The sequence below is a fragment of the Galeopterus variegatus genome, unplaced genomic scaffold (assembly GCF_000696425.1).
Source record: "Galeopterus variegatus unplaced genomic scaffold, G_variegatus-3.0.2 Scaffold164, whole genome shotgun sequence".
In the NCBI taxonomy this organism is placed as follows: Eukaryota; Metazoa; Chordata; class Mammalia; order Dermoptera; family Cynocephalidae; genus Galeopterus; species Galeopterus variegatus.
The window spans coordinates 107,933-125,188 of NW_007726275.1; the positions used below are offsets into that span (position 1 = coordinate 107,933).

The 17,256-nt window shown below is 47.7% G+C and overlaps 1 protein-coding gene across 1 annotated transcript in view; it reads left to right on the plus strand.

Annotated features, from left to right (window-relative positions):
* CUX1 (cut-like homeobox 1) overlaps positions 1-17,256 on the plus strand; it is a 347,657-nt gene that overhangs the window by 68,248 nt on the left and 262,153 nt on the right. Inside the window, exon 2 of the mRNA XM_008594606.1 lies at positions 16,606-16,716. Coding sequence (XP_008592828.1) covers positions 16,606-16,716 — 111 coding nt within the window. The remainder of the gene's footprint in view (positions 1-16,605; positions 16,717-17,256) is intronic.

The following is a 17,256-nucleotide window of genomic DNA, read 5'->3' on the forward strand; positions in this document are numbered from 1 at the left end:
AAGCAAACTATTTAAGACATGCACATGAAGCAGAAAGTGTGTTTCATTCTGTTTTTAATGAGGTGTCAAGCTACCTCTACCCATCTCTGTCCTGTGGATGACAGCACGGACTTTTCCATCATTTGATATTAGACATTGTGTGCTTTAACACCTGCGAAGGCTCAGCCACCCTGGGTGTGTTCAGTTCATACAGCAAGAAAAGAATAAGAGGCTCTCTATTGAGAATTTAGAGGTTCTGCACTTAGTTAATTAGAAGATTTCTAACAACGAAGAATGTTAGGCTTCCTTGTTTTTGCTGGTTTAAGTATCACAATGTGGGTCATAGTAAACAGTTTACTATTTTCACACCCAGGCTCAGTGTTGACTAACCCCTAGAATGTAGCACAACTGGTCCAACATCGGCATCCCCAAATCTCCATAGGTTTACCAGTAGGAGTCAAAAATTGAGTAACCAAATTTATTTTTAATGTGGTGGTCTTGCTTATTGTTTGTGCACGTGTTTCAAGAGGAACCTGTGCTCCTGGACTTGATGTAAGTGGCAATAGTAATGCAAAAAAGCTGGATTTTTTTTCAATAGTTTTTATAAAAAGACAAAAAAAATCCTTAATACCCGTGTCACCGTGCTACCAGTGTTTGAAATAAATGGTCCTCTTCCCTCCATCCAGCTTGCCTGTGAATATCCAGTAGCACACCCCAGGCCTGCTGGTGGGCCTTTCTGGCAGCCCCAAGGGGTCAGGGATCCAGCGGGATGAGGTCACTGCGGGAACGGCAGATGTACTTGGATGGGGAGCCCATTCCCCTGCTTTAAACCACAAATGTCTTTTGATAACTAGTAAAATTGGCAAGCAGAATGATTGAAAACATGTGAGAGGTAACTGGATCTAAGTTTCAAGTAGTACATATTTGAGAAGTTTTCCCCAATGTAAAAGTTACTCTTTAAGAGCCTTAAACTAATAAAAACAAGGAAATTCCATGTTACGGCTGCCACTCGGCCTTTGCATTTGTATTCCAGAAGTCAGATTTGACAGGTCAGCTGCTGGCTGGCTCTGGGATCCCCATGAGCGAGCACTGAAGGCAGGAGGGATGGGAGTGAAAGCTGGCAGCGGCTGGGACGGGGAAGGTCTTCACTGCTGTGCAGTGCCAGGCTCATAATTCCATTTTAGTATATCCTATTTTCTCTTCTTGGGGCTGCTTCCTGTATTTACATTATTCTCTGGGGCTGGTTCAGGATTCTTTTAGAGACACTTATTATTTCTTTCCTTTCCCATGTCTTGATGTCATTGCAAATTTTACTCGGCGGCTACCTTGTCATCAGGAGTTAAGGCTGGATGTCTTTTGCCATTCACAATCCTGTCCCTCATCCTGCCCCATCCTGTGGCCTCTCTGCTGAACTGCCCAGCTGCTTTTAGCTTCTCCTCCCTTTAATCCATTCTTCCCACTGCTGCCAGAATGGTCTCTCCAAAGCACTGCAGACTGTCAGTTGCCTGTTCAACAGCCACCTGGAGAGTCAAGTCCACATTCAAGGCCTGTCTGCCTAGATCCACCTTCTGCCTTTCTTAGTGACCCAGTGGATAATGAGTAATGATGGCACCAGAGAGCCCAGCACCTTGCCTTTTTAAAAAAAAGACCTGGCACCAGCAAGCTGAGGCAACTACCTGTCCTGGTGGGAGTGAAGGGAGAGAGAACAGGACATGAGGACAGATGCCACTCACTTCACGGTGTGAAGAACAGAACTTTATAGTAAGAAGGAACCCCCGAGTTCTCCCCTTTTATGTGCTGGTAGCCCACCTGTCAGCCACAGGTCTGCTGCACGTGTGATAGCATTCTGCTGAAGGGGAAGGAGCAGGTATAGGTGCAGAAAATACTGCCTTTTAAAGCTCCCTGCACTCGGTAACAGCCACGTGGATCTGGTCAGGCTGCCTTTACCTGTGAACGTCAGAGCCATCGGTGGTGAAGTGGGCACTCTAATGTCTTGCGGGATTGCCATAGGGATTAAAAACAATGAGGGATGTAAACCATGAGTCAGTAAGCTGTAGCTATTTTTATAATCTCTGCCTGTTGTGTGCCTTCTGGAATCTTCCCTCTGTCCCCTTTCGTCCCCCACTGATCCTGAGGCTCATCCTGAGGCTGCCTCTTGCTACCTTTCCTATCAAGCTTTTCCTGATCCTCCCAGCAGGAAGTCATCTCTCTCCCTCTCAACTCCCGAGCGGTCTTGATACCTCTTCCGTAGCAGTCTGCCTTACAGACCGACTGAATTATGAGCTCTTTGAGCACCAATGCAATTTGTTGGTGCTTTTATTCTCTGTCTTTCTCTGTCCCCCACAGTGTGCCCAGTAGATGCTCTGGAATGGTTTTGATCAGTTGATAGTAAGCTGATCATGTGGCTGGGTGGGAGGAGAGTCATTTCATGGAGATTTGGGCAGTAGATCTATCCCCTGGGGCTGATGCAGAACTTCAGTTGGCCCTTGTTTCACATAGGTGAGCCTTTGCAAACTTGATCCAACCATCTGAAGCCAGACACAATTCTTTCTTCTGGGTGTCTTTGAGGTTCAGACAGATTCTTCACGACTCCATCGGCCCTCCCCATTTCAGGTGTTCACACTGCCCAGATTGAGGTTTTGCCCCTGGCTATCGCGTGCAGTTTCTTAAGTATAATACAGATGTGTGGAAGTCCAGGGAAACCCATTCAGCAGCCCACTTAGGGATCGGGGAATAGCTAGGAGTAAACCAGAAAATCTTTTGTTTCCACTCTTTAAAAGATCTTGATAAAATAAATACATTGATGTGTGTTCCAGGATTAGTAAGTATACTGAATATAATTGTTTTTGTTTTGGTGATTGAAGATCTCGATTATCAGTTCAGATCTATGGCATATTTCCTTTATATTTACGTTCGCTTGGCAGAATAAAACATCCTCTGGCATAGGAGGCAGTGGTGTACATGGGCACAGCATCCCAGAGTTCCCATCTGCCGGCTGCTGCCCATGCTTTGCTGCCTGTGGCTTCCAGCCTGTGATGGAATGACACAGGCAGAGAAACAGCCGGAACGTGTAGCCGAGGCTGCTTGGCCCAATCTGCTTCCTAATGTTGCCTGTACAACGTCCTGGTATCTGGGGCTCTGGCTGGTAGTGCTGAGATGGGGATGGGATTCTTTTTATAGATCACACTTTACTGCGAGCTGCCCTTTGCCCCCCAAACAAGATCAGGATCCTTTCCTCCCCCTGCCCCTCAAGAAGTCACAAGAGGCACAAGGCGCAGAGAATATAGGGGATGGAGAGATGTTATTCCTGGATCAAAATGAGGCATCATTGTGCTGAGTTTGATGGAGAAAGATCTCCTTGCTGTCTGTGTAATTAAGAACCAGCATCCAGCATCAGAGAAAAACAGGTGATGAGGACTTGAACTTGGAGCAGTCAGAGAGAGGTTGGGAGTGTTTTGTAATTGGCCTTAATTTCCTGCCTCAAGCAGCTGTCCCCCATGGGGCCCAGAGGAGAGATCCAGGATGAAGAGGGGGCCGTCTGTGCTGGGTCAGAGCTTGGGGGTGTTGGATGTGAACTAGTATTGGAGCCCCATTATGTAGCAGTAGTACTTTGTTGTAATTGTGCTTGTTGTTAATTGTGTGTCCTCAACCTTCAATGTGAGTTTAGGTAGTTAGTAATAGCTCTTTAGCTAGCTTTGGAGAGCTCCTCCAACTGTCTTTTAGAAAGCTCCCTGCACAGGAGGAGGTGCAGCTGACAACTGGAGTCACCACTCAGGTGCCCAGAGTGGGCAGACTGGCAGCAGTGCTTCCAGGGCACCTCCTGGGGCAGCTCTTTGCTACAGGTGAAAGTTTTTGAGGATTTAAATAGCCCCTTTAAAATCTTATCTCTGCTCTTGGCACAAGGACCAGTCCTGTAGCATAACCTGTAGGAGCCCAGCACCCAGGTTCCTGATAGCAACCAGCAGTACCAGTGCCAGGAGAGAGTGAAGGAATCACTGGCGACACCCACATTCTCTGCCGTTTGAGTGCCATTCTGTAGGGCCATCTGGCTGGCTGAACATGATACCAAAAATCTTGAAAATTAACTGCAAAAATAAAATCAAAGCTCGTTCAGAGATGGTATTTCTTGGCTAAGCATACGCTCTTCAGATGAACTTGCTCTGCGCTGTTGATAGATGTGTGTTACTAGTTTGGTTTTTCCCAGGAGTCCCTTGGCATCTTTTAACTTTTACTTATAAATTCCAGGCAAAAACATTTTGAGAGTGTTTTGGAGTTTTTATTTGCTAATTAAAATGTGAGAAGGGAATGGAGCCACAGGTAGAATTCTGGTGCAAGACACAGCTGTGATTTAAAAAAACTCGAAACTTGACAGTTTCAAAACGCAGTTATTAGCACTTCACCTATGACTGTGATAGCTTTTAACTTTCATGATCTGTCTCTTAAGCAGCCCCCCGCCCCCGTACGAAAAGGGAGCTAAGTGTGGAAGTTGGAGGATACTTAATCCTTGAAGAAGATGATATAAGAACTACCATTTCCATGGAACTTGTTTAACTTATAGGAGTTTTCCTTATTCTTTATGTCATGTAGTTTTCCGGTGACCCTGGGAAGTAAGGCGGGTGATATATTTCACAGATGAGAAAACAAGGCTCAGGGAGTCTTGGTGACTTTCCTGAATTCCCTTAGTAAGGAGGAGCTGAATCCAGGATGGAGCCTGATCTGCCCCATATGCCCCCCTGCTGCTTCCCGGACTGCAATAATGCCCCTGGACAGGGCAGGCCTAGCTCTGTAAGAAACAGGGCTATGTGAAAAGTCACCTAATACTGGGTTACACGTCTTGTACCACGTGCAAAATAAGTAAGATCTATTCTGATTCTGAAAATCCTAAACAGCCACTTGTCCACCAAGCCCAGTTATATATTCCTAGTGACCCCCACCGCATATCTGTCCTAGCACACACGCTGGGTGGTTTGTTTTGATTCACAGCCCAAGTCTGCCCTGGCAGATGTTTGTGGCTGGGGTAGCCCAAACAGAGAAAGTGAGCTGCAAGGCGTTGGATGGCTTTGCCGCCAGCATTTTCCCAGCGAAGTGGAAGGGAGCCGTTGCCAGAGTGGCTGGTGCCCTAACAAATTGATTCCTGCCAAACAATGGAAATGAACATTTTCAACAGACAGAAATGTTGGCTCCTAAAGTATTCAAATTAAAGGCTTATTTCTGAAACAAATACTTTAGGATGAAAACAGTTTTACCAGTGTAGATGAGATCAGAGTTATTCCTTTTGGCAGTGGCATAATTATTTTCAGATTAAAACAACGGTTCCCTGTCCCTGCCTCATTTTTTGCTGATGACCTTGCCCCCTATTTCCTGGAGAAAGGAAAGTGAGTTTAGCCGGAGTGTGGGGAAGAGGCGGCAGCATAGTTTACGGCAGAGAGCCTCAGCTTCGGAGTTACCCAAATCTGGTTCAAGTCTTGGCCCTTATCACCTTCCTGGTGTGATTTGGGCAAAGCTGGTCTATTATCTAATCATCAGTGTCCTCGATCTGTGAAATTGGGCAGCAGTGCCTGCTTTGTAATGGTGAATAACCTCACCCTGAAGACCTGGAGAGTCACTCTAGATCAGCACCATCCACTAGAACTTCTGTATTGATGGAATGGTCTATATCTGCACCATCAAATACAGCTGCCACTAGCCACATCTGACTGGTGAGCCCTTGATTGAGGTGTTATAAGGCCGTGCTCTAACCAGCTGTTCTAACCATCCATCCCATTGTTACCATTTTGGATAGTGCAGTTCCTGTTCACCACCTCTCATTCAATTAGTTGGTCCCTGGGTCCCGTTAATTGGTTGTCAGGTCAACCCACTAAAGATCTCAACTCTGTCTCTTTCTCCATTCTGGATGCAGCTGAGTTTATGCTTGTCTGTTCTCTTTGACATTCATCTTCTGTCCTGGAGCCTGAGCAGGGGGGCAGTTCATCAAGGAGCAATGGACATGTTAGCCACAAACCCTCCCAAGTCAACCTTCACAGACATCTCTTAGTTTTAACAAGTTCCCATTTGTCTCATAATGTATATACTAAGTGTACGCTATATTCATGTATACTAAGCATATAATGTATAAAATTTGTCTCATATACTAAGTATAAAAAGAGTAATATAAGCCGCAAAGTCGAGGGACCCATTCCCTGGACATTTTTGTTAGCAAAGGCAAGTCACCTATATGTGGAGCCTCAGTTTCCTTACTCCTGTGGCTGCTTCTTTCCCAAGTTGATCTCGAGGCCCACAGGAGGGGCAGTGTCAACAGCAGGCCCAGACCTCAGCCGTTCTCCCTCTTACCCAGTGCGTCTACAAAAGAAGGTGGACACTGTGGCCTGGAGGACACAGGAAGCAGCAAACAAGGGACCTCCGACCCCTCGCACCCCCAATCCCACTTCAACCCAGGAGCAAGATAATCAGGGAGATAGCAATTGAGATCACCAGATACCAAGGACCACACCCCTGATGTCATGGGGGAGGGGCTTATGAGGGGAGGAAGGATCCTCTGGGCTCCTTGGAGAAGTCGAAGATTGGAGAGGGGTGGAGAAAAGGCTGTGTCTAAAAGGCTGAAGCTGGCAGGCAGAATTTTGTGTTGTTTTGAGATATAGCCAAAGGAGAGCAGTAAAAAATACTACTTATGAAACAGACATTTTTGTAGCTCAAAAAGGGTCAAATATCAGGAATTTTATATGATCCAATTCATCTGTAACATTAGGGTTGAAAGTCATCCTTCCCTCGCCCTGCCACAGCTCTGGCCATGTGTACGTGCTCTCAGAGACTCCTGTCGTCTGCTCGCCTCGTAGTTCATTATGCATCACCGAGACAGCGTCTCTCACATCTCACTGTTTAAATGAGAGTCTAGCAAGTATTATATGTAGCACAGTGCTTGTTGGATACATCTGGCATTTTTTGTCTTTGCATAGTGGGTTTTTGACGGGATGAAAAACAAAAAATAAAATCTTGGTTCTCTACAGAAATTTCTCAGTCCCAAGGAATTCACAAAAAGGCTTGACTTAAGTTTGTACTCATAGCTTTTGTTAGGCCAATTTATTTTTATTCAATTTTGTTTTCTGAATAGCTAATGTATTCACTTGGTCCAAAATCAAAATTTTATGTATATACACAAATAGAGAAGTCTTGACCCATCTTTGTCCCTTTCCATCTTCCTCCCGCCACCCACCATTCACTCCACGTTAAGTACTTGTACAGTTTCCTAGGGTTGTGGACAACAAATTTAGTAGTGTGGCCTTTACATGGAAAGGCCCCGGGTAGTACATGTGTAACGAGTTCAGTTGTTTCTCTTAAATTTCTGAGATTGGAAATTACTATCAAGTCATCTCCCAGAATCTAAACTATTGGGTGCATGTTAGATGTATAATGCTGTCTTCAGAGTTAAAGGATCAAGGGCAACTAATCTTTATACAATTTGGGGTCAGGTTGAATAGCAAGAGGAAAAGACAAGCTGATGTTGTTACTCATGGTGCTGGGCATTTTATCTTAATCTTCATAGCAGCTCTATGAGGTGTGTATCAGTGTGTCCCCATTTTAGGCTCTATAGCTTGCCTGGGTCACAGAGCTAGGAAGGGTGTGAGCTCGGAGATCTATCCAAGGCTGTGTCTCTGGGTCATGGTCTCAGAACCTTGCTCCATCATTCCCCAGTAGAGAGCAAGAGCCAGACATGGTCTGGTAAAAATGGAATCAGGTCTTTTCCTGTTCTCTGATCCTGGGGGAAAGATGCAACACATCTAGGAAAGCAATGTGATATTAGTTTACCCTTAAGTAGCTATTTTTCAAGTGTGCCCACTCTTCTCCAAGTTTGGGAGTCGTTGCTGCCCTGCAGATGTCTGGGGCCAAGGTAGCAGGGGTGACCACAGTGGACACCCACTGGGTCCTATATGCCTCTCGCTAAGCCTTATGAGAAGCGGCAGGGTAGGTGGCATTGTACTCACTTTACTGATTAGGTGGCTTGTTGAAGGCCGTTCACCTAACAGGCAGTGAGAGTCCACACTCAAGTGGGCACCTCCTATCAGAAATTCAGTGCCCTTCCCTCCACACCCCCCTGTCGGTGCCTCCTCGCCGCTCCTGGACCTGGAACGTGCTCTCTTCTTTCTTTGGGGTACCAGGAGACAGAGTCCACCCTCATGGTGGGAAAACCATGCTATAAATGCAGCTGCTGATTGCTGTGAGATCTGGCCAGGAGGTTTCGTTCTGTTCATTTGATCCTAATCTCCAAGGTGGGAGAAGTTGGCCAACTGCCCTGCACAAAGATTTTCGACAAGGGTTGAAACACACAGCATTTCTTGTTAACGCCCCAGATAACTAGAAAATTGATCTGTAAGCAAGTGATTGCTTTTCACACACCTGCATTTGCCTACTTTTTTGTTCCCTGAGTTGGACAACCACACTCTTCCACCCAGTTTGGCCAGCATTTGTGAGCATGTAAGGTGCTGAGGTGTGTGCTGGGTGCCACCAGGAAGCTGGCTTGCCCTGCCCTTGGAAGGATACTCAGCACTCCCTTCCACAGTCGCCCCTCTGGGAAGCTCTGTCTCAGGGGTACTGGGATACAGAGATGAAGCCAACGCCATCCCATCCAACAGGGAACCCCACGGCTGCTCTGCTGCTCCACAGCTTCCTGTAAGCACTGCTGGGATCGGCTTTTCCTGGCCCCTTTGTTTCCTGTTCCCCATTCTTATGGTGGAGCTGTGGTGCAGGTTTCTTTCCAGGCTGCTGGGAGAGCGTGGCCAGCATGGCTTCAGCAGAGTGGGGTAGGGACAGTGCTTTTTAGACAAATGATCCTAATTCATATAAAAATGGCACTGTTCTGGGGCTCGACCCAGAGGCCTCAGAAGCTGAGATAGAGGAGGGTGTGGGTCTCCAGGACCCCAGCCTTCCCTCTTATCTGTCCTTTCCCTGCTGCCAGGCCGTTAGGAACTGGCTCCACAGCCAGTCTCCTCAGACCCCACCACCTAGCCCCCTGAATTGTTCTGGATTGTTCTCTGCCATCCAAGGCTTCAGTGCTTGGGCTGCCTTTTTCTCACTGCCATCTCATTCTGACTAGAAGCCTTGCCAATCTTCAGAGTCCTTAAATGTGTCCTGTCTCTCCTTCTATTGGTCTCCCTGCCCACCCCATCTCTTAGTGTCCCGCTCAGATGCTGTTATCTTCATGAAGCGATTTCCAGTTTTCTCCCAAGCAGAAGTGATCTCTTCCCCTCTGAACCCTTTTGCACCTTTTCTGGACTTTTCTTACAGTTAGTATATTTTGCCTTTTCCTTTTTTTTTTAGCTTATTCTTTTATTTAGCAAACACTGACCTATGATGTGCCCCAGCACTCTGTGAAGTGCCGGGAATCCCATAGCGAGCACAACGCAGGCCTTGCTGGACCTTACAGGCCACAGGGAGACGGCATCACACTCAAATACAGAGCAGACTAGGATCGCCGCCATAGGAGCAGTTCCTGGAGTTGGGCACACATGTTACCATCTTTTTGGGGTGAGGCAGGAGGGGGTAGGGGCTGGGGAAGTGGTATCTGAATGTTTCATGGAAGAGAAAAAGGAAAGGCTTCCAAGCAGAGACTAGCCTGTGCTGAGGTCAGAGGGGAAAGGAGAGGACCCAGCCCTCTAGGGACACTAGTGAAGGTCATTGTGCCTTGCAGGGGCCTGGTGGGCACTGGGTGGTCTTATCCAAGGCCCCCTGGGAAGCCACTGAAGGCTTTTGAGCAGGAATGACAAGCTCACCATGTGGCTTTGGCAGGGCATGTCCCTTTCCTGCAGGGATGTGTTGGGTCTCAGTCACCTCTACAGCTCCCCCACCACGTGCTGTGAAGGAACGGGGGTCGGGGGACTTCCTCTTGGTCAGACTGACTCCGTGTGGCTCCCTGCACACACTCCAGTTTCTCCAGCTTTCCTGCTTTGAGTCACTTTTTTGTTTGTTTTTTAAAAGATGACCGGTAAGGGGATCTTAACCCTTGACTTGGTGTTGTCAGCACCACGCTCACCCAGTGAGCTAACCGGCCATCCCTATATGGGATCCGAACCCAGGGCCATGGTGTTATCAGTACCACACTCTTCCGTGAGCTACGGGCCAGCCCTTTGAGTCACATTTTTATCCCTGGTCAGATGTCTTCTTTCTCTCCAGGCCCTGGTTCACCCAGCCAGGCCTGTGTGGTGCGGGTGAGTGTTGACAATGGCGGTTCCGGTGTGGGTCTGTCCCTCCCATTGTCCCATTGTTGCCACATGTAAGCCTCCCCTCAGGGTCCCTGTTGGTCATCAGTCTGGTTCTGTGGAAGCGGTGGATTCCTGAGTTGGATGGCCACTCGGTCCACATACCTGACATCATGTATGCTGATGTCAGAATACTGCAGCCGTCACTTGGGTTTCAGTGCTACTCTACAGTGACACAGGCTGGGAGCAGGGAAGGGAAGAGTGAGGATTCAGTGTCTGCATAAACACTGGGAAAGGACGAGGTAAGATGTTGTTCCTAACTTCAAACTAGTAAAATAAGCAAGAACATTAACATTTATTTTGGGAATTCTGGAAGGTTCTCCTTTAAATAGAGACCGTGAACAGAATACAGTGAGCTTCCTGCTATGCCACGTGGGAGCATGTATCTGGGAATGAGGTATGCCTAGGTCCTTACTGCTCCTTCAAAGCCAAGGTTTCGTTACAGATGAAAAAATGAGATTTCGAAAGATAAATGTTTACTTTTCAGGAGTAGGCATTCCATCTACATGTTCAAAATGCTACAGGTACAGAAGAATAGCCAGTGAAAGGACCCGCTCACCCCGTATAGTGCCCAGCCCCTTCGTTCCCCTCCCTAGAGTAAGGGATATTACGAGTATCTTGCTCTTGTGTAGCCTTCCTGAGAAATTCTGTATATGTGTAAGCTAATTAAATGTGTATGTGTGTATCTGTGTATTTGCAATGGATGGCTTGATCACTGTGTATGGAAGCAGGTTTTTATGTTTCTAATTGAGCACAGTTATTTCCACATCGTCCGCCCACCCCCAGCAGCCCCTTTAACCACTTCCATGCCAAAGCCAGGCTGGCATCTGCTCATCAGATGGCACTTTCCTGTGTCCCCACTGCTCTACTTGGTGACCATGACAAGGCTTCTTGGGTCTCTGAGGCCCCCATTCAGTTGTCCTGAGCTGAGATGAGGAAGAAAGTAATAGGGACTGTGAGCCCATCTGCCCGTGGGCCCAGCTAAGATGCGTATTCTTCACAAAGTTTGGAGATCTTTCTTGCTGGAAGTACTTTGTCCCTTTTCTCACCTTTTCCTCTCTTTTTGCTCCACTGGCCTGGTCCCTTCTGTCTTGTCACTCTTTTGTGCCTGCCTAGTGTCCTCTGCTGGACTGTGGGCACCTGGAGGTCAGGGTCGGCTTTCGATTTGTCTCTGTGTCCCTGGAGCCCCTGGCCTAGTTGGCAATGCTGGTGGCAGAATGAATTCAGGTCTGAGGTGAAGTGTGTGACTCAGTTAGTACAGAAAACTAACCCTGATGCTGCATTTTCAACACCACAAACTTGAGATGCATTATCTTCATTATGTCCAGAGAAGGGAAGTCATTTGACCACAACCACACAGGTTACAGCAGGGACAGAGCCTGATTCTAGTCTGGGGTTTTCTGATGCCACTGTATGAAGGGTCTTCAGATGTTTTGAATAGGGGGCTGGGAGAGGTGACGGAAGGAGACTGGGGGTGGGCTTGGGCCCTTCACTCCTTTTTAGCACCTTCCATCCATCCATGTGATCCTGTCGTTGGAAACAAAACAAAAAATGCTCTGAGGAGCCCCTTGCAGAAACCATGCTTGGCCTTTCCCATTTTGCATAAGTGATATTAGTTTTCACTAATAAAGCCATTTAAAATTCTTACATAGGATGTGCTGTTTGATTTGTGCGACAGATAATCCCTGATGAACTAACTCTTTGCATTAAAGTTAGAGATAATAAAAGAATACTTGTGTTGCTGGTACAGTTGGCTTAGGTGTGTTTTCTCCAACAGCCAAGGGGTGGGGTTGGGGGTGGGGGTGGCATCCTCACAGGCCCTATGTGAGTCTGGCCTGGCCTAGGGGCTTAAGAAAAAGAATTTCAGCAAAAGTGGGGGTGGGGGGCACTGTGACTACCCCTAAGTTTAAAACAAACAACTGACATAAACATGTTAAAGGTGACCAGTTCCAAACTGATCACTGACATTATTCAAAGGCTTGTTTTATTTGGGAATTTTTTCCCCACAATTTCTTTTAAATAGGCAGCTATCTATGTGGTAGCTTTTTATTTTCTGTTTTTAACGCATCTTTAATACTTGGTGAGGAGGCTGGAGTTCAGGCAGAGGGAAACTTAACATGTTAGGAGCTTTGCCCTTTGAGGATCTGTCAGAAACAGAGAAAAAGCATCCCAGAAATTCTAATCAGTGAGGAGAACAGGATCCAGCCATCCCCAGCTCTCCAGCTACACCAGGTTCATAGGCTGAGGGCTGCCTTTGCACACACAGCCCTCGGTTTCTGAGACGAGGGAGACATGGGTAGCTAGGCCAACTTGCTTACAGGCCTGCCCGCTCCTGCTGTGGACACCCTGGGCCTTGGCCGTGGAAGCTCTTCTGAGGACGGGCAGGAGGCCCTGGGGCGCCGTGGCTGAGGCTTTGACAGAGCGAAGAGCGTAACACCCACTTGCTGCATCGACGCCTGGGCCTGGTCTGCTGTGAGGTGGGCTGGGCCACATACCTGCCCAGGGGCCAAGCTGGGGCTGGATCCTGGGCCATGTGGTTCCACAGCCAGTCTTTCTCTTGACCTTGTCACTCCCTGATACTGGTCATCCCTTGATCACTTTGAAAGGAAAAGAACCACACTTTCTGCATTCACATGCCTGTCCTTGTCAGGCATTTTCTCAGTAAAACTTACAGCTCTTCTGGCCTCATTGGAAGTTCTGGGTTCCAGGCCCATGGCTAGCTGCCAGCCCAGCCAGCTTGCCATTACCTGGGATGTGGGGCTCAGGTTTCCAGTGGGAGAGTAGTTCTAGATAGTTTTGAGGGGACACCCTCCTCTGCCCATCCCCTGGAGAGTACTGGCTGTGCTGGGTGGTGTTTTCTGTGACTGTCTGCTGCCCCCACCTCCTTTCCCCCTTCCCCCATCCTCCTCCTCCCCCCCTCCTCCTCCCCCTCCTCCTTCCCAAGTCAGCGTTATTTTAGTAGTCTTCCTCCTGCTCCCCTTCTCTCTCTCCTCCCCATCCTCCTCTTCTCCTCCTCCCCCTCATCCTCCTTCCCACGTCATCGTCTTCTTAGTTCTCCTCCTCCCTCTCCCTCTCTCTCCCCCTCCTCTGTACACACTGAGACTGGCCAGTGGGCAGCACGTTGTGCACAGAAGAAGCTGTTGTTTTGACAGAGGACATGCTCGCCTCACTTTTTTAATCACCCGAATCCAGAGGCCGTCTATTCCAGGCCTCTGCCCTCTGTAGGTGGACATGAAGGCAGTGGACACAGAGGTTCATGTGTTATACAGTTGTGTGTTGGACACATGTAAAGCATATTTCTATAACTACATGTGTATGTACTTTTCACATTAACAGGACTTTTTAAATTAATATATATGGCAGTTTTTCCAACTATATAATACATGCACCTGGCAAGTAGTCCAAAGATACTACTGCGGAGTAAGTCCCCCTCCTCCCTGGTGCCTCCTGAGAGCCAATCACATTACAGATTTCTTCTGTATCTTTCTAGAGATCATCAAAGCCTGTGTGAGCATATGTATAGACATTCTTTAAACCGTGCTGGCATTGTTTTGAACTTTGCTTTTTCTGCTTTAGTATAGCCTGATACTCATCCTGTCCCATACAGTCTGGGTAGGACTGTATGTTTTTTTAACCATTGCTGAATAATCCGTGAGTGGCTATGCCAGTACGCCACAAGTGGACATTTAGGTTGGAGACTTTTTGATGCCTTTCAGATATGGGGACTCTCCCATGCTCCTTTTTACATGTGACTCATGACTCACGGGCTGAGGGTTCTGTATTGTAGGCCCCCACCTCCACCTCCCCTAAACACATTAAATTCTCTTGTTAATGTGTCATTATATTTGACACTTTGAATATAGGCAGGCTTGGTAGATAATAAAACAGTATTTGGTTTATGTTTAATAGCTATCTCCTCCCTTAGCATTGTCTCCACTGCCTGAGAATGCCTTCGTGTCCTTCAAAAGGATTTGGCAGTGGTTTTTCTTTTCTTTTTCTTTTACAAAGGACTTGGTCAAAGATTGTGAGCCTTAAATCTGACCAACCCAATCTGGGGCGGTGGAAGTGTAGTCTCTCCTCCTCGCTGTGCCAATCTGTTTCTGTGGTGGTGGGTGGTGGCACGGTGTTAAATTTGGAGACCCCTGTAGGTTTCTCATGCCGACCTGCATATGTCTGCAAGCTTGGGTAAGGGAGAGCGGTGGCCCCCTGTAGAGCCTTCGACTGCCAGCAGCAAGTTGCCTCAGGGGTGCTGGCCCTGCAGCCCTGCAAGTAAGGTGGGTTTGCTTCCACGAAGCCACCTGTTTCAGCTCAGCCCTCTTCAGTCAGGCTTCTTGACCCCTCTGCCTGGGATGAGACCTCAGAGTGGAGTGGCAGGCCCCAGGTGGACATGCTCTTTTGGTGTCATTTCCCCCAGTCTCCCCACTAGATGGGAAGGCAGAGGTTAGGACTGAGACCCTACTGTCACCTTTGTACCCAAGCATCCAGCGTCAGCTAGCTCGAAGAAGTCAGCAGATGCCCACTGACTGGGGGACCCCAACTCAGGCTTCCATTCAGTGGAGGAAGGAGGGACCCGATTGAAAGCAGTTTGTGCTCTTTTTGTTTTTCTGTAAGTTTTCTGTCTGTGTGTGATTGGAATAAAACATCCATTTTTTCTTTTTTGTCAAATTTCAATATTGGCTTTTCTCCCCCCTCCTTGAAGTCTTCTTTTATAACTTCTGCTGCTGCTGCTTAAATATAGATGTCTAAGTCCTCCTCCTTACCAGATTGTTTATATTTTTGAAAAGCCTTCTGCTTATCTGTGACTGCTCTCTCTTCTCCAGCTCTCTCCCTGCTTTGCCACATTGGTTTCGGCTGCTCTTTTCTCCCTGCCTTCACTTCACTGGGATGTGTTTCAAATGTGGTCTATCAAAATGTTCAGTGTTTCCCTCTTTTCTGCAATAGCTTTGACATCTGTTCTTGAATTCTAGCCCACGTTATTCTTTTGGACTTGTTTGCCCAAGATTTGCTTTAATGCCAGAAATACTGAAGCGGGGAGAGTGTGGTGTGGTGGTATCTCTCCCATCCCCAACTGTCTATGATTTCGAGGCACGCTGGATGTTTGTTCCAGCACACTGTCTTCTTGGCTGGCAGTGGCCCACCCCATAGTGGTACCAGTGAAGCATTACTGGGAGGGCTTACAGGCTTGTTGGGTTATTTCCACCAAAAAGGAAAGCGGGTGGAGCTTTATGAGGTGGGTGGAGAAAGACTCTAATGTGCTTCCTGGGTGTCTATGGATGGGTTTTCATCTTTGATTTTCCTTACCTTCCAGCCCTTGATTTGCTAGGTCCCTGCTCTGCTCAGTTGCAGGCTGGTGGTCCCTACCATTGGGAAACCACTAGGAGCAGCCACCTTGACTCTGAAGCAGAACGTGCCACTATGGTGTCTTTAGTAACTGAGGCAGCTCAACAAGAAAATGGGCCTTTCTTTCAATGGCTATAGCAGCGTGTCCTGTGCTCCTGCTGTCAATCTGAGCCCCATTCTGGGCCCATCTGCTGCGGGCTTGTTTGAAACAGATCCTCGTGGCAGCCCCTCCCCGGGTTTCTGAGCCCGGGGCTCTGATTCTCTGATGCTTTGAGAACAGCGCCCACAGCCCTCGGCCCCTGGCAGATCCCTGTATGAGAACCCACTCCTGTGTTCCTCACAGTTCCCATGCAAGTAAAAGCGTTTGAGAACAACTACAATTTTCAGGTGCCTGATTTCCAAAAATTTTACAAGATATTGGAAATAATTATTCTTGGAATTTGCCTTTTAAAGGTCCCTCTTGAAAACTAATAATAGGTTAATGGTCCCCCGAGCATGATGCTTGGCCTAAAGTAAGCTCACAAGAAATATTTGCTCAGTGAAAGCACATCATGTATCACTACAAAAGATCCCAGGCCTACGCTGTTGGAGGACAGCCAGACAGAATGCCCTACTGAAAAGCGCAGAGTTAAGCAGAAGGACTGGAGCACAGGACAATGGCTACAAGAGACACTTGTGGAGAACAAACCCTGAGCAACTCCAGGGAAGGTGTCCTTTGTGCATCGGCTTGCCTCTGGTTTTACCCGAAAAAGGTTTCTGCATGTTCTGTTACAGGAGCGGTCATCTGTGCAGTGCACTTTCGTACACAATGCATCCAGCTGAGCAGGCTTGGTTTTCTCCAACCAGGGCACGTGGGCTGGATGGATTGTGTCCTTTCCTTTTCTGCCATCCTCCAGCCCTTCCTCCTCGGAGGAGTTGATAATCCCTGGAGCCACCGTGGGGTCTCCCTGCAGTGTTCTGGTCAAATGCAAATATGGTCTTTTCTGGTACAAAGTGCAATTACAATCTTGTTTTTCCTTTTTGTTTCTTTCAACAGAGAGAACTCGATGCCACCGCAACAGTATTGGCAAACCGGCAAGATGAAAGCGAGCAGTCCAGAAAGCGGCTTATCGAGCAGAGCCGAGAGTTCAAGAAGAACACTCCAGAGGTGAGGTGGGGTTGCCATCAAGATCTCTTTGAAGGGGTCTTATTATTCTAGTACATACACAGACAATGTGTCGTAAGCATTTCATTTTTCATCAAATGCATGGCCAGTAAGCTCCTTCTTTCTTCCGTTGTCCTCTGCTTCTTTTCAGCAGACTGTGTGCCACTGAATGGGCAGTGGGGAGGAGACAATTGATAGGTGGTCTGGAAATATTAAAGCACAAGCTAATTCCATATGCATCTATTACACAAGCTGGGCATGTGAGACTTTGTGGTCCAGTGTGCGAGACGTCAGGCCTTGGAGCCCATCCCAGCCTCTGGCTCCACGTGGGTTAGCACCCACCTGCGTCCACAAAGGGAGCAGTGAGCAGAGGGACACGGTGAGGCAGAGGTGCATCAGGCCCCCTCCCCAGTGCCAGGCCAGCAGAGTGTCTGAAGCCTGCGCACATCTGAGGGTAGCAGCATGCCAGTACTTCCTGTAAAACAGACAGTCTGCCAGGGCCTTTTTTTTTTTTTTTTTTTTTTTTTTTTTTTTTTTTTTTTT